Source organism: Puma concolor, chromosome A3, assembly GCF_028749965.1.
Source record: "Puma concolor isolate L17-30 chromosome A3, mPumCon1.1.hap2, whole genome shotgun sequence".
In the NCBI taxonomy this organism is placed as follows: domain Eukaryota; kingdom Metazoa; phylum Chordata; class Mammalia; order Carnivora; family Felidae; genus Puma; species Puma concolor.
In genome coordinates this window covers 82,524,132-82,545,705 of record NC_141669.1, presented here as the reverse complement: position 1 = coordinate 82,545,705, position 21,574 = coordinate 82,524,132, and the positions used below count along the sequence as shown (strand labels likewise).

Below are 21,574 nucleotides of genomic sequence, written 5' to 3'. Positions count from 1 at the left end.
TAAGCAGAAGTTAAAAAGTGTAAATGATTTAGAATTATGTTGCTATCTATAAAACTTCACTATTGGAAACAGCTCAAATTTCCACCAATAAAAGAATGTTTTGAAACTCTGATACATTCTTACAATTCTCTGCTACTCCATCCCAGCCACTTTGTCTCTGGGTGTTTGCTACCTTTTACTTTGGTTGGTATGTAAAAATTTGACTTTGCTTTCAGAAGAACTCGCAGCAATGCACTCCTAAGTAAAGCGTAAGACAGTCATTGTCCTTACAAAGCAAGGGAATGGCTTTGGCATCAGACTGACTCGGTGGTAATCTTACCTTCACCATTTACTTAGTTTCCTCCTCTATAAAATGATAACAGTCCCTACCTTTATCTATTACCAAAATATAAGCCTCTCCAGACGTTAACTTATTTAATTCTCCCATCCATCACCCAAATGAGTTCAATACCGTGGTTTGCTTGTTTTTCTCATAACGGAACTGAGGCACAGAGAGGTTAAGTGACCCGGCAGGGTCACACAGCTGGTAAGTTAGGGGAGTGTGTTGGTTCGCGATTTGATCGCCCACCACCCCCTGGCTGCAGAATCCGTGCCATCCAGCAGGAAATGAGCCCATCCCCGGACCTCGCACACGGTGAGCACTCTGCGCACGGCGGCCGCAGGACGTGCAGCATTCGAGTGGAATCCGCTTTTGCAGGAGCTCGACTTCTCAACACGGCGGGAGGCTGCGAGGGCATCCAGGGGTGGGGACCCCGCCCGGGAATCCTGCAGCGGTCGCGAGCGGAGTCCAGTTCCGCGCGTCCGCCGCACGGGGGCGCTGCCGCCCTCGCTGCCGCCCGCGCGCTCCAGGCTGTCCCCGCGGCAGGGCGCGCCGCTGCAAGATGTCCGTGCGCCGCGGACAGCGGCCCGCGCGGCCGGTCACCCGCCTCTCCTGGCTGCTGTGCTGCAGCGCCCTGCTGTCCCCGGCCGCGGGCTACGTGATCGTGAGCTCGGTGTCTTGGGCCGTCACCAACGAAGTGGACGAGGAGCTGGACAGCGCCTCCACCGAGGAGGCGCTGCCCGCGCTGCTGGAGGACTCGGGCAGCATCTGGCAGCGCAGCTTCCCGGCCTCGGCTCACAAGGAGGACGCGCACCTGCCGCCCCCGGCCGGCGCCGCCCGCTCCAGGCCGCCCCCCGCGCCGCCCGGGATGTTCTCCTACCGGCGGGAGAGCGGCCCGAGACTGCGCCCCAGCACCGCCCGCTTCCTGGCCCACGCCAGCGCCTGGGGCTGTCTGGCCACCGTGTCCGCCCACGAGAAGGTAAGTAGCCCCGCCCGGAGCCGGCTGCAGGTGCGTGCCTGGCGGTGGCCTGGGGACCGGGAGATGCTAGCGACCGCTCGCGCGCTCTGATCCAGGTCTCACAGACGTGCCCCGCCGGCGGGGTTGCGCTGTGGCCGGCGCGTAAATAACGGAACCAGATTGTGCTTTGGTTAACCTGGCAGAATGGGGGGCTTGGGAGGTGCTGACAGTCAGGCATCCTGCCAGGCGCATGGGGATTGAAGTGCAGTCTTGAGATGGTCAAAGAGGCGTACACATAACCAGCGCCTGACCCGAGACCTGGACAAAAGAAGCCAGAGCCGCCTTCGGCATCATAGAGTAGGCGCGTGCAGCCTCCCAGCCCACAGCACCCAATGGACCCGAACTTCCCGGTCACCTACTGACACTGGGGACTGGGAGAAAGACACCACGGGGGGTTTGGTGGAAGTTCACTTTTGAAATATGGAACTTAAGAGGTTTTCTGGAAAGGAGGCTTAGGGTGCAAAGTGTATAAATGCTGGAATGAGTTGTTTTCAGCTGCTGTTTTATCATTCGGTTCGTAAATGTTTTTACTCACCTGTTAGGTATGATTCCACCTTAAGCCAAAATGACATGGATAAATGATGAGGAAGTGACATCCCTAAGTATACACGGCCCAGAAAGCTTTTAGGGCTGGTGAGATCGATGTAAGGGTTTTATTACAGAGAGGTACTTTGAACTCCTGTTTAATTTATGCAAAATAAATATTTTTTTAGGGAATGGATAGGTCATTGGCCAGCGGCAGGTTCTTACCTCAGGTATGGTCTCATCTGTTTGGAGACTGGCCAAGTCACCGAGTTGTCCACTTTATTTTCCCCTTCTATGGAATTAAGTGGTTGACTATGTTAGTTTTGAAGGTCCTGTTTTACTTTTTAAAAAATATTTAAATGACTTTATTCTGATTATGGCAATGATCTTAATCACGTTCACAGCATCCAAATGGTTCCTCACAGTTATAAATTATGCTCCTAAGACATACCTTAGGAAGATATGAAGCTTAAATAATGAGGCTGATCTTAGTCTAAAGCACGGATTGTTCTGGGGTGTGTGGCTGGCTCAGTGGGAAGAGCGTGTCTCTCGATCTCAGGGTTGTGAGTTTGAGCCCTGCATTGGGTGTAGAGATTACTTATATAAATAAATAAACTTAAAAAAAAAAAAAGAAGAAGGATGTAGACAGAGTGAATGTTTGAAAAACCCCTTGGAGCACCTGGGTTGCTCAGTTGGTTTGGCGTCCAACTTCCGCTCGGGTCATGGTCTCACAGTTCGTGAGTTCGAGCCCCATGTCAGACTCTATGCTTACAGCTCAGAGCCTGGAGCCTGCTTCAGATTCTGTGTCTCCCTCTCTCTCTGCCCCTACCCCGCTTGTGCTCTGTGTGTCTCTCTCTCAAAAATAAGTAAACATTAAGAAAAAAAATTTAAAACCACAGATTGTTCAAGCAATTAAAAGTCTAGTGCCAACTAGACTTAGTCTAGTACTAAAGATATTTTGACTTTTGACATCTTTTTTCTTAGCGTTATTAGGAATTCCCTTTTCCAATGTTGACATTTAGTCCAAATTCAGTCCATTCAGAGAGCATTTACCCTATGCATGTCATGTGTGCAAAGCATGATTCCAGCCAATTTATGACAAGCTGAAAAACAGAATCTGTAAATGAACTTATGTTCCCATTTTGGAAGACACCTTAACATTGTGTCTTCTCAAATGATGAAAGCCATCTCCTATTCCAGGCCTATACACCATTGCCATGCAGTGTTTTAAAGACAAGACAGCTCCTGAGTTCTGAGCTCAGTCACAGTAAGGAATATTCTGTAAAGGGTAAATAAAGCTCATGAAGGTTGGAATGCAGGACCCAGCAGGGCCTGGGAAAACCTAAGAAATACTTGCATACATGTCTAAGAATTTCACCTACTCCACCGAAGATCATGAATAAAAATGGGTGTGCAATGTTTCTGTGACTTCCTTTTCTCTAAAAGGGCAAGTTGCTGACTCATATGATGAAAAATTGATTACAATTAAAAAATGGAACTAATAAGTGAGAAAGTGGTGTAGCTGTAAAAGAAACAATAGTAGAAAGTTCTCGGAGTCCAAAGACCAGGTAAGATATTAAAGTTAAGACTTAAGATCTATCCCCAAAGTTGTCAGAACTTTAAGAGAGTCAGTGAAGGCAGTTGGGCTCGCAGGGGCAGGTTGTAGCTGACTTCCATAAATTTCAGTGCCACCCCCAAATAACTTTAAATGTAACAAAGTGAGGGTGTTTTCTATGCACATGCAGCAGCTTCAAGAATAATCCCCTAGCCATCCTTCCAAACAGAATGTCCCTGCTCAGCTCCTCAATAGAGATCCCGGAGCTATCACCGGGTGAGTTGGGTCAATTGGGAACCACTGTGCCTTAACTTACTACCTGTCAGAACCATGGTGATGCCATGCCATCCACATTGCTATATTTCCTGGCTAAGCTCTCAGCTCAGGTCAATCCAAAACCCTGCATTGAAAACAAAAAATGAAATGAAATGAAATGAAATGAAATGAAATGAAATGAAATGAAATGAAATGAAATGAAATGAAATGAAAAATAAAATAAAGTAAAATAAAATAAAATAAAATAAAATAAAATAAAATAAAATAAAATAAAATACCCTGCATTGAAAAAGCCTTTTTTGGTGTTCGTTAGATCCCAGGACTGCCATTTGGAAACTGCCTGCCCATCAGCGACGGCCCCTTGAACAACAGCACTGGGATTCCTTTCTTCTATGTGACACCCAAGGACCCTGCAGTGGCCGATCTGATGAAGAACCCCATGGCCTCCCTCCTGCTGCCAGAATCTGAAGGAGAGTTCTGCAGGTAGACAAAGAGTTTGGCCTGGCCCATACAGGTTCTTTGTTATAAAGCAGAGGGTCTATGGGGTGGGACCTTTCTGAGTTGCATGAATTTACTGGGGCCCTGAGATGCAAAATGATGTGTTCACCAACTTGAAGTGGAAAGAGTATATGTACCTTTGGACTCAGATAAACAGAATTCCACCACTCACCAAGCTATGTGATTTGGGGCAAGCTACCTAATTTTGCGGAGCCTCAGTTTCCTCATCTGTGAAATGGGAATAATGTTTTCTGCCTCATACGGTTCCTGGGAGGGTTGAGGGTCTTGTACAATATCAGTGAGCAAACAGGAGCTCTTGTTATGATGGGAAAGGGGAAGCTGGGAGGTTGATGAAGGAAGATCCAGTAGTTTGTCTGTGGGGCACATGGAGCATAGAATCTATTTACCACCCCAAGAGTCTCCTGCTTCACTCTCTATTTACTGTTTTTCAAATGAATTTCTAACCCACTATCCCCCACCACCAGAGATTTGTACCCAAAGACCCCATATTCTTTAATACACCCTCTCTTAAAAGTCTGAAAGAAAAGACATTTACGTGCAAATGGAGCATTGATCCAACACCTCTGTCTGAACTCAAAATGTAGAGCTTGAAATCAGATCCTGCCTGGAGATATCTGGACCAAGTTTGTGTGGGGGCATGCAGGGAACCCCCTGGGCAGCAGCAAATGCAACAGGTGGCCTCAGGCGAGTCCCTTAACCCCCAGGACTCTGTCACTTCACTATAAGATGTAGTGACCCTTCAGAAACTGGGATAGGATTTATCCCAATTCCAAAGTTTGATTATTTTTTATGCAAAGCATAAAAAAAAAAACATATAAAGCAAACAAATTGATTAGTTCTTTCCGGGGTAGGGGGGTAGGTGGTGTTAATAATCAAAGCCACAAAATGCTGTAAAATGCCCAGATAAAAGACCTTGTCACTTCCCCTTGGGACACTGACAAGGAGAGTCGGCACCAAGCTGGAGACAGTTCAGCTGACCCAGTTCCCCAGCAAGTATGACAAGAAGCCAGGAAAAGGGATGTTTCCTCTTTCATGGAATATTCTGTGTGTTCTTGGCCAGTCAAGCTTGCTTGCTGGCACTAGAAATATGTGCCCAGGATACCTTTCTAAACGCCTGAGGAGTGCCTAGGTCAAGCATCCTAAAACTAGTCATGAGGCTGGAGAGTGTTGATCCTGCACCCGCCCTTGAAGACAGACAGCAGAACACAGAGCGGTGCACACAGCAGCTGCAGCTCACAGGTCGTGGAAGGAATTTATTGGAAGGTTCCAGGAGGACGTCAGCAGGAGCTGAGAGCTGGCAGCCATGAGAAACCCAGCTTAGAGAGGACCTTGCCAAGGGGGACTGAGGTTCTGCCAAAGCTGGGCAGGCCATCTACATGGCCTGGAATCAATCATGTGTGCAAACCATCTTCATGGCAGGTCCACACACCAAAAGTGCAAATGTCTGCACAATACCCCAGGGCAGCTCGGGGCCAGAGGTGGCCACCCAGGCCCCACTCAGCCACCCCAGGGCTGAGGGCATCAGTATCTCAGCACGCTTGTCACTCTGGCCTGGAAGAGGAGGGATAAGTGCCACCAGACTCCCCAAGTCTAGATCCTCACGTGAGACTCCTTCTCAGAACTCCTCCCTCCTCGCACTGTTTAAGCTTCTGAAGCGTTAAGGCACAACTTGAAGAAATAGGTACAGATCAAGGTTAGCCCCAGTGAGCACCAAAGCTTAGGTTACCAGACAGTGAGGGTTGTTATCACCCCAGGGTCCACTACTTCCATTGAACTGCTTATGACCAGGGGTGACTCCTCTGAGTGAGCTTCCCAGTCCAAGTTCAGCATTACATTTGAGGTTTTACGTCCAGAATCTGGGTAACGTTGAGCCGAGAGACTTACCAAGAAAGACAGGCAAACACGGAAGCCCTGGGGAAATAACCCAAGCAGGAGCTCCTTGGGCCACAGGAGCATAACAAGGCATCAGGCAGAAGTGTCCAGGGCTAGGAACCACCCCGACAAGCAAGAAGTTCAGGGGACAGCCTGGCAAGGTGAGCACAAGCGGCCCCTGCTGCCTGATCCCAGGGCCCGGACGGAGGGCCAGCGACACCACAGGTCTTTGTCAAGCACTTCAAAGTGTTTCCCACAGAACAGGGGGATACAAAAACACCTGTTTCTCCTGATGATGATGGCGATCATGACAACGACGATGATGAAGTTGATGAGGAGGATGATGATGAATCAAAGCCACCTGATCCTTTCATCTTCGGAAGGCAGCTCTTACTCAGGAAAATAAAAATTGCCTTCATTCTATAAAGTTGGTGAGTTGAAATTGGGAATCACAAACTTGCATTTTCACCATCACGTTTGGTGCCTTCCGTGGGCTCGTATTCTCTGTGGCTCGTATTCTCTGTGGCTCGTATTCTCTGTGGCTCCCCTCTGGGGAGGGGCCGGGTCTTTCCCGTCTCATCCTAAGTGGGAAGACAAAGCCAGAACTGGTTCCTTCTGTGTGATGCATCCCAGGGCTCTGTGGGCCCACAGGGCCACGTTGGGGCTGAGGAGCCCTCGGCAGCTGAACAAACCAAGGTCAGGCCGGAAGGAAGCAACGTGGCTGCTGAAGCTCTGAGAGAAGGAAAAGAAGTCCCTTCCCAGCCATTCCCTGGGCATTTCAGCTACAACCTGCCTCTGTGTGAATCAGGGTTAGCCCTGGTGCCTGTGGAGTCTGGATGGGGACAGGCTAGTGAGCTCCACTTCCACGGGCAAGACGCAGCTCAAGAAGCGGGGCCAAACACAATTCCTGCCTGAGGGTAAGCTGAATGCATCTGATTCTACTACAAGGGCGGGCTGAGCCGGCCACCTGCTTTTAGAGCTCCACACGCAGGTAGATAGCTGTGTGTGCGCGTGCATGGGTGTGCACCTGTGTGTACTGTCACACGTTCATATTATCCATTCTCACAACAGAAACGTCAACTGCCCCCACTGGGTCCCCCAGGCCACTCTGTCACCTTGAATTCATCGTCAATCCAACAGCTGAAGTGACCTTTCACACCCCAAATCAGATCCTGGAATTTCCCTGCTTAAATGCTGTCATTGGGAAAAAATAACAAAATCCTTGGTAATGGCCTAACAGGCCATGGGTGGCCAGGATCCTGCCTCCCTCTCAGTATAGATAAGAGAGCCTGATCCTTTGCTAATTGACTTAATATTTGATGCCTATTCTAGTTTTATTAATTTGAGAGCTTTAACCTGAAAGCTCATTGTAATCCAAGCTGATATGTGTTTGGCAGGTAGCTAAGAAATGCACCTTTTTTTATATATATAATTGACATGTAACGTTATATAAGTTTAAGGTGTACAATATGTTGATTTGATACATTTATATATTGCAGTGTGATTAGCACCAGAGTTTAGCTAACACCTCTGCCACATGCCATGATTACCATTTCTTTTCTGCGGTGAGAACATTTAAGATCTGGTCTCTTAGCAACTTCGGAATCTCTGCTACAGTGTCTTTGCCTGTGATCACTATGCTGTGCGTTAGCTGTCCAAAACTTACTCATCTTCCAGTTATATGTCTTGTACCCTTTGGCCAACGTCTCTCTGATTTCCCCCAATCCTCAGGCCCTGGTAACCACCATCCTACTCTGTGTTCTGGTGAGTTTGGCTTTTTTTTTTTTAGATTCCACATGTAAGTGAGATCATACCGTATATGTCTTTCTCTGACTGTCTTTTCTCACTCAACATAATGTCCTCAGGGACCATCCATGTTGTCCCAAGCGGCAGGATTTTCTTTCTCATGGCTGAGTAATATCCCATTGTATATATAAGAAATGCTTTTCACTGAGTAAGCACTCATGTATGTTGACTCATATCTTGCCTCCCAAAATTGATACTTAGATCCATCAAAACTGCTATGGGTGAAGGACATTGAGTATCCAAAACTCTCAGGAAGTATAATGATGAAAATACACAGCAGATATCCTTTCCTTAACTGAAGCTGGGAGAGGCCAACATCTTGAGAATAAGGAAAGGGACAAATATTTCTCTGTATTTTACAGGTGTATGGGGACCTTAAAGAGTTTCTCGGCGAATCTGAAAAATTCAACCTGGGATACTGCATCCCATGTAGTTAGGGGATTTTCCCCCAAACTTTTCACCACCCGATCCTCTGATCCCTGAACTTACCCTAAAATGTCACAGTAAAGTCACTAGATTTCATCGCACCCAGCTGTCTTGACTCCTGCCAGGACATATTGAATTGGGTGCTATTACCCTGTCTTTCTTCCTGGAGGAGATCATTTGAGAGGGAATCTTACTGGATAATAAGCAGAAAGTGACTTTTAGTACTGATTAAAGACAGGATTGGCGGTTTCTAAGGGACAAAGCGCAGGTATCCAAACTCAGGTGAACATGACAAATTGAGAATAAGATTCCAGTTTACAAGCTTCGTCAGCAATCCACAGCCCCCTCCTCTCTCATTTTCCTCTCCCTTCAAATACATAAGCATATAGAGATGCTCCTATGCCAAAGTGAATTTATGCTCAGACCAGAGACCCAGTTGTATGAAAATCCAGTAAATAACAAAGCCCCCCAGAGACATTTCTCATCCACTGAAACATCTTTTCTTATGGAGCATGCAGGCTTGACCACCATGGATTTTAGGTTTTGCATCTTCTCAGAGAGCCAAGGCAAAGAAGGCCCTCTGGGTCAGGAAGGGTTCTTCTATTGAGTGACATTCTGTTGTTGGCATCAGATGAATTTCCATTTTGAAGACTGGAAATAAATGGAAACAAAAGAGGTTTATCGGATGCTTTTCACAATGAAAAAATTTTGATAGTTTGGACAAATGCTATGTTTCTATCTGAAAACACTTGTTTCCTTTTTCCCAAAAGGCTTTTAATGAAATATTGCCATGGCCTGTTCCTTTCCCCCCAGCTGAGGGCATCTCTGCCCAAACAATGAGCTTGTCAAAGGTCTTTAATTGACCAGGACTCAGTGTGATTTGGCATCAGAGGAGATGCTAAGATTCTGGTTTGCAAAGGAATCTAGTTTCTGAGAGGGAGGTGCCAGACCCTGAATGGATTACAGCCTAGTAGGTGTGTAAAACATAGGATGGGAGGCTTTCAGAAATGATGATCCCTCAGAATTATTGGCTTGGGGGGTGGGGTGCCATGTTGCGGATGCAATTCAACACCGAAGAATCACACATCAAAAAGGCATCACTCACACTAGAGAGTTTGGGACAATGTGCTTGGACACAGATTCCTGCCCTATCCTCTGAGTAGCCCCTGCATTTGATAGGCACATTAACAGTGTGAGAAATTCTTTTGGTAAAATGTGGGAGGGTGCTGATGGTAGGGCTGGTCTGCCTTTATGCCACAAGCACAGGATAAACGCTTGGTGGGCGCGCACAACTCAAAAAGTGTACTGAGTTTAATTATTCCTTCTCTGCAGCAAATGACAAGAAATTCCACAAATATAAATGCCCCTTAGCCTGCATCTTTTTAACTATTCTTGTAGGAAGAAGAAATACGTTGAGTGGTAGCTGAAAACCTCAGCCCAGCCCAATTCTAAATGCAGGCTCCGGGATTTGTGCCCCTAGAACTGCGTGTGGAAGGCACTCTCTTCCATCATTCTCTAGGAGAGTTTGCACACAGAGTAAACATGTGCTTGCAACAGCTTGCCTGCTAACGGCCAAGATACATCTCTGTCTGCACTCTGTCTACCTGAGACGCGACATGAGTTTCAAAGCACAGGGCCCAGCCCTCATCAGATAAAGAAGCTGAATTCAATTTCTCTTCACTGAATTGTGTTCATTCCCCTTGAAGGCAACATATAAATCTTCTAGATTGCTGTCTGTCCGGATTCATGTTGCCTCTTCTCCTTTGCCTACACATCCCTGAAATCCTAAAGCTAACACTAACCTGAGTTGCTTTTAAAAGAGCTGTCTGGGAAGACCAGGGAGCCATGTGGACAGAAGACTTACTGAGCAGGTGTTTGAGTATTCTCTCCCATCTTTCACTCATTGCCATGGTCAGTGCTCCCAATAACCTGCAGCCACTTCTTTCTCCTGAATTTCATTTCAGCTCCATGAAGTTCTGTCCCTGTGATTCCCAGGACACTCATTTCATGGGTGCACTGATGATTCTGGTTCCTCTGTCTTTATACACCTCTTTCCTGCATCTCTGACTACCTCTCCTGATCCAGTTCATAATATTTTATTCACCTGGTAGACATGATTCCTCCTTGAGCTGAAATGATATGGATTCATAAGGATGCAACTTCTGTAAATATACACCTTCCAGAAAGCTTTTAGGGTTGCGGAGATAGATTTAAGAGTTTTGTTACAAGGCCCTTAGCCTCTGGAAATCAATAATCTCTTTTGTATATCTATTGGATTTGCCTATTCTGGACATTCCCTATAAGTGTAATTATATAATGTATGGTTTTGTGACTGATTTCTTTCACTTAGCACAATGCTTTGCCGATGCAAAATGAACGAACCTTTTAGAATCTCTAAAAGCAAAAAAGAGCATTTTATTCAAGTCCAAGTTAAGACAGCTGCCTGGGAAACACACTCTTGACAGGGAAGAAAGTGCTCTGGAGAGTGAATCATTTTTACAGAGTTATATCCTTTTTTACATCTTGTAAAAGCTCAAAAGATTATGGATTAGCATGTAGGCAGGAATCGCAAGTTTTGTCATAAAGCAATGCAGGGAGCAGGAGCATTGATCGATATCTCAAGGACAAGATGGTGTTCCTTTAGGCTACTCACTCACAAAACAGGTGTACGATGTGTGCTTGGCCAGCCGTAAATTGAGCTTGGGGTTGGAACGAAGTCTACGGACAGTCATGCAGACTTAGAAAGAAATATAATATGGCTTCCACTGCAGATCACACTGTTAGAGTTTTTCTCCCATCAGTTTTCAGGGCTCATTATGTTTTAGCATGGATGAAAACTTCATTCATTTTTATGGCCAAATACAATTTTGTTGTATGAATATACTACGTTTTATTTATCTATTTTTATTTATCTGTTCATTAGTTGATGGACATTTGCTCCCATGTTTTGACTATTACGAATTATGCTACTATGAATATTTGTGTACAGGTTTTTGTATGGACATTTTTTTTTCAGTTCTCTTTGGTATACACCTAACAGTGAAATTTCTGGGTCATATGGTAACTCTGTGTTTAATTTTTTGAGGAACTGACTGTTTTCTTCACTAGCTGTACCATTTTATCTTCCCATCAGCAACATATGAGGTTTCCAGTTTCTCTATATCCTCATCAACCCTTGTTATGTCTTTTTTATGATAGCCATCCTAATGGGTAAGGAGTGATATCTCATGTAGATTTGATAAGTATTTCCCTAATGGCTACTGATGTTAAGCTTCTTTTCATGTTCTTATTAGCTACCTATATATCTTCTTTGGAGAACTACTTAATGCCTTTACCCATTTTTTCAAATTTATTTATTTATTGTCAAGTTAGCTAACATATAGTGTAGTCTTGGCTTCAGGAGTAGATTCTCATAGTTCATCACTTACATACAACACCCAGTGCTCATCCCAACAAGAGCTCTCCTCAGTGTCCATCACCCATTTTCTCCACCCCCCCCAACATCCTATCCCCATCAATCCTCAGTTTATTCTGTGTATTTAAGAGTCTCTTATGGTTTGCCTCCCTGTTTGTATCTTATTTTTCCTTCCCTTCCCCTATGGTCTTTTGTAAAGTTCCTCAAATTCCACATATTAGTGAAATCATATGATATTTGTCTTTCTCTAACTGACTTATTTCACTTAGCATAATACCCTTCAGTTCCATCCATGTTGTTGCGAATGGGAAGATTTCATTCTTTTTCATCACTGAGTAATATTCTGGTGTGTGTGTGTGTGTGTGTGTGTGTGTGTGTGTGTGTGTGTGTATACATACATAAATACACTACATTTTCTTTATCCATTCATGAATTGATGGCCATTTGGGATCTTTCCATAATTTGGCTATTGTTCATGGCACTGCTGTAAACATTGGGGTACATATGCCCCTGTGAATCAGCACTCCTGTATCCCTTGGATAAATTCCTAGTAGTGCTATTGCTGGGTCATAGAGTAATTCTTTTTTTTTTTTTTTAATTTTTTGAGGAACATCCACCCTGTTTGCCAGAACTGCTGCACCAGTTTGCATTCCTACCAACACTGCAAGAGGGGTTCCCTTTCTCCACCTTTCTCCACATCCTTGCCAACATCTCCTGTTTCCTGAGTTAATTTTAGCCACTCTGACCCGTGTGAGGTGGTATCTCAATGTGGTTTTGATTTGTATTTCCCTGATGATGAGTGATGTTGAGCATCTTTTCATGTGCATGTTAGCCATCTGGACGTCTTCTTTGGAAAAATGTCTATTCATGTCTTCTGCCCACTTCTTCATTGGATTCTTTGTTTTTCAGGTGTTGAGTTTGGTAAGTTTTTAATAGATTTTTGATACTTACTAACTCTTTATCTGATATGTCATTTGCAAATGTCTTCTCCCATTCCGTCCGTTGCCTTTTAGTTTTGTTGATTGTTTCCTTTGCTGTGCAGAAGCTTTTTATATTGATGAGGTCCCAATAGTTCATTTTTGCTTTTATTTCCCTTGCCTTTGGAGACATGTCAGGTAAGAAGTTACTGCAGCCGAGGTCAAAGAGGTTGCTTCCTGTGTTCTCCTGTCGGATTTTGATGGTTTCCTGTCTCATTTAGGTCTTTCATCCATTTTAAATTTATTTTTGTGTATGATATTAGAAAGTGGTCCAGTTTCATTCTTCTGAATGTTGCTGTCCAGTTCTCCAAACACCATTTGCTAAAGAGACTGTCTTTTTTCCATTGGATACTCTTGTGACTTTGTCAAAGATTAGTTGACCATATATTTGTGGGTCCATTTCTGCATTCTCTATTCTATTCCATTGATCTATGTGTCTGTTTTTGTGCCAGTATACTGTCTTGATGATTACACTTTGTAATATAGGCTGAAGTCCAGCATTGTGATGCCTCCAGCTTTGGTTTTCTTTTTCAACATTACTTTGGCTGTTCAGGGTCTTTCGTGGTTCCATACAAATTTTAGGATTTGTTTTTTCTAGCTCTGTGAAGAATGCTGTTGCTATTTTGATTGGGATTGCATTGAATGGGCAATGGCATCCCTTCCAAACTCCATGTCTCCTGCTTGTGCCTTTCTCTTCTTTTCTGTGTCTCACCAACCTCCCCAAGCAAAACCAAACCCTTCTGTGTCTACTGCCTCTACAGGAATCCAAAATGCAATACCATCAGGGAGGATGACATTTGCAGGATTGCACACACTTAATCTCTCCTTCTTTCCTCCCACACACCAGCCTGGGTGCACTGGGGAGGGGGCCTTCCCTTGCCCTGATCGTCCAGACTCATTAACGTACTTTCCTAAACATGAAAGCAGCCCTTCCTGAGACGCATTTGCTACTCTCTGCTCCCACCACGTGGCCTCTACCCTAGTCACACAGACATGCAGGAATTCATGGCCAGCTCCGGTCAGTTATTGTTTCTAGTAGTGATTTTATTTTCTTGCTCCTTCAGGAGCGAAAATGTGCAGTTAAGCTAGACTTTAAGGTCAGGAAATAGCAGATGGGGTATCAGACTGGAGGGCTATGCAAAGTGATTACCAGGGAACAAGAGGTGAAGGGCAGACTTGGGGGAGGTTCAGTAGGAGAAGAGGCAGTTCCTTTCCTGCCAGTGCTGCATACATCCCAGGCTGGGGATGGACCAGCAAGGCCCTGAACTAATCCAGAAAGAACAAGGTCACCAATGGATTCCAAACTTTGCATCAGCAAGGTCTTTTTCATTATTTCACTCTATACTCCATATACTATGAAATATTTTTGTCTAATAGGCAGACAGTGTTTTGAAATAATTTATCCCCCCATTTTTATTACTCTGATTTGTACATATGCAAATCAGAGCTTGTGATCAACATGACATTTTTACCTCACTAATTCCGGAGTGATTTAATTCCAACCAAAAGCAAAGAAAATGGCTTTACATGGTGTCAAGAACTGTGACGGGTCTAAGATTTTACCCTATTTGCAAGCAAGTTGGCTATGTTCCTTCTCACTAACAAGTGAGCCTGCCATGGTTTGTGGATGCTGGCAGAAGACACAAAACTCATGGGTCAGAGAAAAAGGGCTGTTACTCACAGCAATATTAGTAGCTAGAGCAGCAGCACTTTATGGCAGGGGTTCCCATGGGCCCTAATTCCCACAGGGATGTGAAGAGGACCACGGGCATGTGTACACACAGTGGGTTGCATTATGGGAGAGGAACCCTCAGCCCAGAGAAACAAAATCTTGTATAACAGAGCAAGCCTGCCTGCCATCCCCCCACCCCCAAGAAAGACAGCATCCTCATCCTACTGGACAGCAAATAAGCCTGCCCTTCGCCCCTGAGGGAAACACTGTCTCTTCCAAGGCTGTTTGCTCTATAAAGATCTTCAGGGAAAAGACGGTCCCAAACACAGGGAGCTAGTCCTCTGCTCACAAGAGTTCAGAAACACGAAAGACCCATGGAGAACTTCTGCCAGAGAGATGGTGTATAGAGTCTTATCTCAGAGAAATGCATAGATTTGTGAATATTTTTTTAAATACAGGCCATTTTTGCTTCACATGATCCCGTGTTAGTACCAATGGTAGCATATGGGAACCACCCTAACTTTACACAGTTCCACCATGACTTTACTACCTGTATTGAGAATAGTTTGTGGATCACTGTTTTTTTAAATGTTTATTTATTTTTGAGAGAGAAGAGTGTGAAGGCATGAGCGGGGGAGGTGCAGAGAGTGAGGGGGACAGAGGATCCAATATGAGCTCCGCGCTGACAGCAGAGAGCCCCATGTGGGGTTCAGACTCATGAACCAAGATATCATGACCAGAGCCAAAGTCAGACACTCAACCAACTGAGCCACTCAGGCACCCCTGTGGATCACTATTAATACCACCCAGCATTAGGATCCATTCTAACAACAAGAAGAGTTCCAGAAACTGCAAACCCTCCTTTCAGTGAGGAACCACTCAGTTGCAAGAAATAGAAAAATAAGCTCAGATGTGCTTAGAGAATTAAAAAAATTGGTTAGTTGACATATTTGAAAAGTCCAGAGGTAGGCTTTTCTTAGGGGCTCTGCAGTGTCGGCCAAAATGAGATTTTCCCGTTTCTCCTGTCTGCCTCCTCCAGTGTCTGCTCCATCTTAAGGGTGGCCCCACTTGTGCTCCAAATGCGGTGCTGGCAACTTCGAGGTCGCTCTCTGCTTATGTCCAGCAAAAGCAGGCATCTCACCAGGTAGACTCCAAAGGAGAGTAAGGGGGTTGCCATTCCAGAAGTCCCCAGCAAGTAGGTCCTTGAGCTTTAGTGACCAAACTTCTTGTGCCAATCCCTGAAATGTCACTCTGGCCAGGGGATAGAGCATGCTGGTTGTTGTAGGCAATCCCAGCCCTCAGGATGTGGGGATGGAGTAGGGCTCCCTGAAGCTGTGTGAGGGAGAAGTGGATGCCTAAACAATATGCAAAGTACAGAGGCAAGAGGCGGGAGTGCTTCCTGCAACCCCTGTTCACCAAGGTGAACTGGAAGGGTTCCCTGGGTACACTGCATCCCCCTTCCTGTCGCTGGCGCATTTACTGACCAGGTGTGTTGCACTCACGTGACTAAGGGTGGGGTTGCCGTCTGACCTCTTCCAGATGGTATATGGTTTCCTTTTGCTGCTGTAACAAAGCACCATAACCCAGTGGCTTCAAACAACACCAATGTGTTAAGGTTATGGAGCACAGGAGTCCCAAACAGGTGTTAGTAGGCTAAAATCCAGCTGTAGGCAGGACTGTGTCCTTCCAGGAGGCTCTAGGGGAATAACCATGTTCTTGCCTTTTCCAGCTTCTAGGAGCTGCCTGCACTCCTTAGCCCATGGCCCCTTCCACACTCAAAGCCAGCCATGGCTAATTGAGTCTTTCTCATACCACATCTCTGTGACACTCTCTTTGGCCTCCCTCTGTGACCTTAAGGACCCCTGTGACTGCATTGGGCACAGCCAGATAATCCCAGATAATCTCCCTATCCAATGCCAGCTGATTAACCACCTTAATTTCTGTTTGAGACAGTCACGTGTCTCAGAGATTAGGCTGCAGACCTCTTTGGGTGGGGGCATTATCCTGCCTACCACAGGTGGGAAGAAACTTAATGCTGAGTCTAGCTGGGTTGCCCACTATGTAAATCGAGTTTTCTATTTGCCTATTTAAATACATCATCTCCTTTGTATTTTATGTAATCACCACCAGTGGAGAAGCAAAACACTTCCTATTTACATATGATGCTCCCTATTTAAATTCTGTAATGACTTACTTATGAGTACTAATTTGTTGCTTTCATCAAATAGCAATTTGTGAAGAAATTAGCTTTAACAGTGAACAAATAATTGGGTACAACTGATGACAGTCTTGCCCAGTATATGTAAATTTTGTTCCTGTTTACTATTCTTACTTATCTTCTCCTATCTCGGGTTTTTTACAAAGTTCAATATAGATTCAGTTTTTGTAGTTATTATGTGGATTGCTTCCCATCATTCCTTCTCCTTAACCCACAAGAAAAATTCACAGTTCAGCAATTAATTTTTGCGGTTTCATAAACACAGCAGACCATAACGTTTCCAGTGGTATACAATGTTCTCACCTGAAGCAATTTACCTGAAAATGTGGGCATGTCCAGTGTTTCTCTTGCTATAACTCAACAGGATGTATAATAAAAGAAAACTTCCAAGCAAGTGAAAACAAGTTCCTTAAATATAAGCAAAACATATGCTTTGCTTAACAAACGTACCTTTCTCAAGATTTTAATGCAATGTAACGGATGAGAATGAGTTTCAATGAATCGTGCCTCAGGGCTTCCATTTTAGAAATGTGTGCCATCTGGGAGAAGAGGATCTGTGAGAGTCTGCTTGGCCAGCTGTGTCAGGAGCCCCCAAACCACCCCCGGGCTTGATGATTCACAAAAAAACTCACAGGATTCAGGAGCTCGTGCTTTATGACTGTGAAAGAATACAGATCAAGGTCATCAGAGGAAAAAGCTGCACTGGGCAGAGTCCAAGCAAAAGCAGGCACAAGCTTCCAGGAGTCCCTCCCAGTGAGACCGTATGGAGACACACTTAATTCTCCCGGCCACCACGCATGACGACGTGTGCAAAATATTGCCAGCCAGAGACGCTCACTTGAGCCTTGGTATCCGGGGTTTGCACTGTAATTCAGTCACATGGGCACTACAGTGTCTGCATGACTGATCTCAGCTACTCCGTCTCTGGGCCCCACGAGTTCAGATTGATCCAGTGTGGCCTAGGGCCTCAGAAGGAGGTGTCAAGAGCTCAGAGGTTAGCTTCCAGGAGCCAGTCAAGGGCCAGTCCTCCTGAAACAGGCCATTCTTTGAAATGTGCAGGCTTTGAGCAACTGTGGTCTGCCGAGTTAGCTCTTTGCCTGCGTGTCAGATTACGTGACCTACGTCGTGTGGATATTGTGAGGCTTAGACAAATCAGTTGCCTTAAAAGATATGTGATGTTATGTAAAGAAGATATGTAAATGTCATATAATCACCCCTGATTTCAAAAAGGAAAACAGAAATTATATCATGTTCTCAGCAGCAATAAAATTATGAAGTGAAACAAATGAATAGGTAGCTAAGTGGCTAGATTTGAAATGATTTGCTTGGCCTACCCAGAAACTGGCAAGGTCCCCACAGTGGGGACAGCTTTTGCCATGATGCCGGGGTACATCACGGTATTAGGATGGTGAAAACACACAAACTTCCAGGAGCCAGACAGTGTGTGCTGTCCCCACATCTCCCTGGGCTCCTTCAACACAGGCTCCCAATACAGGGAGAGGATGTGCCACAAACATAATAGGTGTCCATTTTAAGCTTAAAAAAAAAAAAATACTTCCAAGATTTTATAAGTTAACTCCCCCCTACATTACATGTTAGCTACTACTCTCCTAATTTAACCCCTTCCATCCCATAACACCCTACCTCTGCAACAAATGTAGCCAGGGAGGCAGAGGGGGAGGCTTCTGGTGCTCACCATTTCATAATGACCGTTCAGTCCCTACCATCTTTGCGTTAGCTCAGGCTTCCGTAGCAAAATACCACAGCCTGGGAGAATGAAACAGGAGAAATTTATGTTTTCACAGGTCCAGAGTCCAGAAGCCCAAGACTAAGGTGTCAGCTGGGTTGGTTTCTCTTGAGGCCTCTCTCCTGGGTTTGAAGATGGCCACCTTTTTGCTCTGCCCTCACATGGGCTTTCCTCTGCCTGCCCCTCCCTGTTCTCTTCTTATAAGAGCAGCAGTCCCATAGGATGAGGACACCCCCCTTATGACCTCGTTAACCTTAATTAATTAATTAATCAATTAATCTTAATTACTTCTCTGAAGACCCTATTTTCAAATACACTCATGGGGCACCTGGGTGGCTCAGTCGGTTGAGCATCCGACTCTTGATTTCGGCTCAAGTCATGATCTCGCAGTTCATGGAATTGAGCCCCAAGTCCAGAGCCTGCTTGGGACTCTCTCTCTTCCTCTCACTTCCTCAGGCCTTGCTCATGCTCTCTTACTCTCTCAAATACAGTCACTTTGGGAATTCGTGCTTCACTATTTGAATTTGCCAGGCACACAGTTCGGTCCACAGCAATCTTCTTGATATTTCACAATCAATACCCCCACCAACTGAGGCTGTAAAATTCCTGAACTCTCCAGCCACCCCACCCCTTTCAGCCCCCGTGACATTTGAGCAGCAACAGCATCACTATAGGAGGGCTTGCTACACACCAGGAACTATTCTGATTATATTATGTAAGGGTTCAATCCACATGTAAGGGTTCCAGAGACCCTGACGAACAGCCTACCTCTTCCAGTCCCAGTCTAAACCAGGGGTCAGAAAATGATTTCTGTACTGAGGAGATGGCAAATTTTGTAGGTGAGGTGGGCAATGCAGTTTCTGTCACAACTACACAACTCTGCCATTGTAGCCTGAAAGCCACCACAGAATGGGACTGTACTCCAATACAACTTTTTGCAAGAAGAGTGCAATCCAAATTTCATATAGATTTCATGTGTCATAAAATCTTCTTCTTTTGATTTTTCTCAATCCTCTAAAAGCATAAAATCCATTCTTCTCTCTCGTGCCAAACAGAAACAGGTGACAGGCCACACTTGGCCAGCCAGGCCATCATTTGCCTGATCTAAACCAGTGGAGGAATGAAAGAGTAAAGCAGACAGAATAGCAAAGTATTGCCTTCTCGTTGACCTAGCCAACATGGTGTGGGCCAGGGAACTCCAGAATTCAATAGATGTACACAGTCTGCAGCACTGCACCCAGGGCTTCCCTGAGCTGTGGCAGGTCTTTCTCGTTTATGGCAGATGGATACCATAGTATGTGCACTTCCTGCAGGGAGATGTTCAGTGTCTTCTTTCAAAGTCACCAGTTAATGTAAATCTGAGTAGTGGAGAGAGTCAAGAGTGTTATCCTAGGGAGCCTTGCTCATCGCAGGACTGAAAAGTCTCCCTGTCTCCCGCCACCAACACCTCGAAACACCACTATAAGGCAGGAACTTTTTGTGTCTGTTTCTTACAGGTGAGGAAATCGAGGCACAGAGAAGTTGAATCACAGCCAGGATTCCAGTCTAGGGGACTGAATAGGAGCCCCTACTCTCTCTCTCTCTCTCTCTCTCTCTCTTTCTTTAGTTTATTTATTTATTTTGAAAGAGAAAGAAAGAGTATGAGCGGGGGAGGGGCAGAGAGAGAGGGACAGAGAGAATCCCAAGTAGGCTGGGCATTGTGAGTGCGGAACCCAATATGGGGCTTGAACTCACAAACTGTGAGATGGTGACCTGAGCCGAAACCAAGAGTAGGACACTTAACCGACTGAGCCACCTAGGCATCCCTGAGTAGGAACCCATACTCTTAACCACCTCACTGTATGCCTTTCATGTCCTTCTGCATTTACCATATATCAGAATGCTTGGCTATCCGGACTGTACAAGACAGACAAGGAAGGAGTACTCTATCTCCCTTTTTCCTGACTCTAACTGGCCTCAAGCAAAAGGAAAATGCAAGCTGTTCCCACTTCCTTCTCCTTTGATGTTGGAGAACAATCCATCATAAAGTTTTCTCATTTGGCCTACCATAATGAAATGCAGTGCCGGAAAAATCTTTCAAGGCTATAGACTAATGGAGAAGGGAAATAATGCAGTCTGCCTCAAAGACGATCTTCTCTATCTTTAACCTGCTCACATTCACTTACTGTAGTTTCACATTTATATATATGAGAAAACCATTCATTACTTCCTTATGATGTTCATCGTGCTTTTACATTCCTTTGAACTCTGTGAAGAAGGCAGGCAAAAATTAATGTCCTCATTTTTCAGAAGAGGAAATTGAGGCTATATTCTTGGGGCCCCAGCTCACAAGGTCAATGGGGGCAATGAGACCAGACACTGTATTTGCTGTGACTCAGCTATGTCACACAGCTCTCACAATACAAGTAAAATCATTCAACGTCAGAGGTGAATCTTTCCAGCTCCTCCTGTATATTCAGTAGACAGAAATAGTAGATAAATGTTTGAGAATTTTGTGAGTAAATAGATTTCCCAGCATGTACTTCTCGATCTAAAATGTTCACAATTTAATTTTTGAGTGGAAACAAATAAGATAAAAGCTCTATGTAGGCTATAATTCCAAGTTTATTTAAAAACACTTATTTTTACTTTCTAACATATTTTTATAGTCTCTAAATCTTCTACATGGAAATTCTTTGTTTTTAATCTTAACATTTTTTTATTATTTAAAGTTTTAAAATACAACTACAGACTTCATCAATCTAAAAAAAAAAAAGCGGTAGGAAGAAAAACATTCTTTTAAATGCATACTCATAAGAAACAAAAAGAAATCCCCTGGGGGTCAGAAATGAAGATGAAACAAATGAACAAAAGAAACAGAACCAGAACTTCACTAGTGGGGTTTGCTGGTCTGGGAAAAGTAGAGGCTTAGGTTTTGATACAATGAGAACAAAGAAACAATATCTTGGGCTGGGTCAGGTGACGGGTTAGAAATAAGGGCCCGTTATAAAATCTGACCCCCAAAGAGCTACACTTTCAATTAAAGATTGGGAGACCTTATGCATTTTAGATATCTTTATCTCATAATCAATTTAGTATATCTTGGGTATCTATTTCTGATATTTATTGTTTCTGCTGGCTCTTGCCTGTGTCCTGTGAATTATGGACTAAGGTCATCTTTAACAAGGTTTTGTCTGAGAATCCTTTGAGGATTTCCCCAGGGATACCAAACAGCCCAAGAGAAAACAAA

General features: G+C 44.7%; 1 protein-coding gene across 1 annotated transcript in view; it reads left to right on the top strand.

The window, feature by feature from the left end:
* The first annotated feature begins 849 nt into the window (after positions 1-849).
* Positions 850-21,574, top strand: part of CREG2 (cellular repressor of E1A stimulated genes 2) — a 36,850-nt gene continuing 16,125 nt past the window's right edge. Inside the window, exons 1-2 of the mRNA XM_025932530.2 lie at positions 850-1,298; positions 4,007-4,176. Coding sequence (XP_025788315.2) covers positions 882-1,298; positions 4,007-4,176 — 587 coding nt within the window. The 5' untranslated portion in view covers positions 850-881. The remainder of the gene's footprint in view (positions 1,299-4,006; positions 4,177-21,574) is intronic.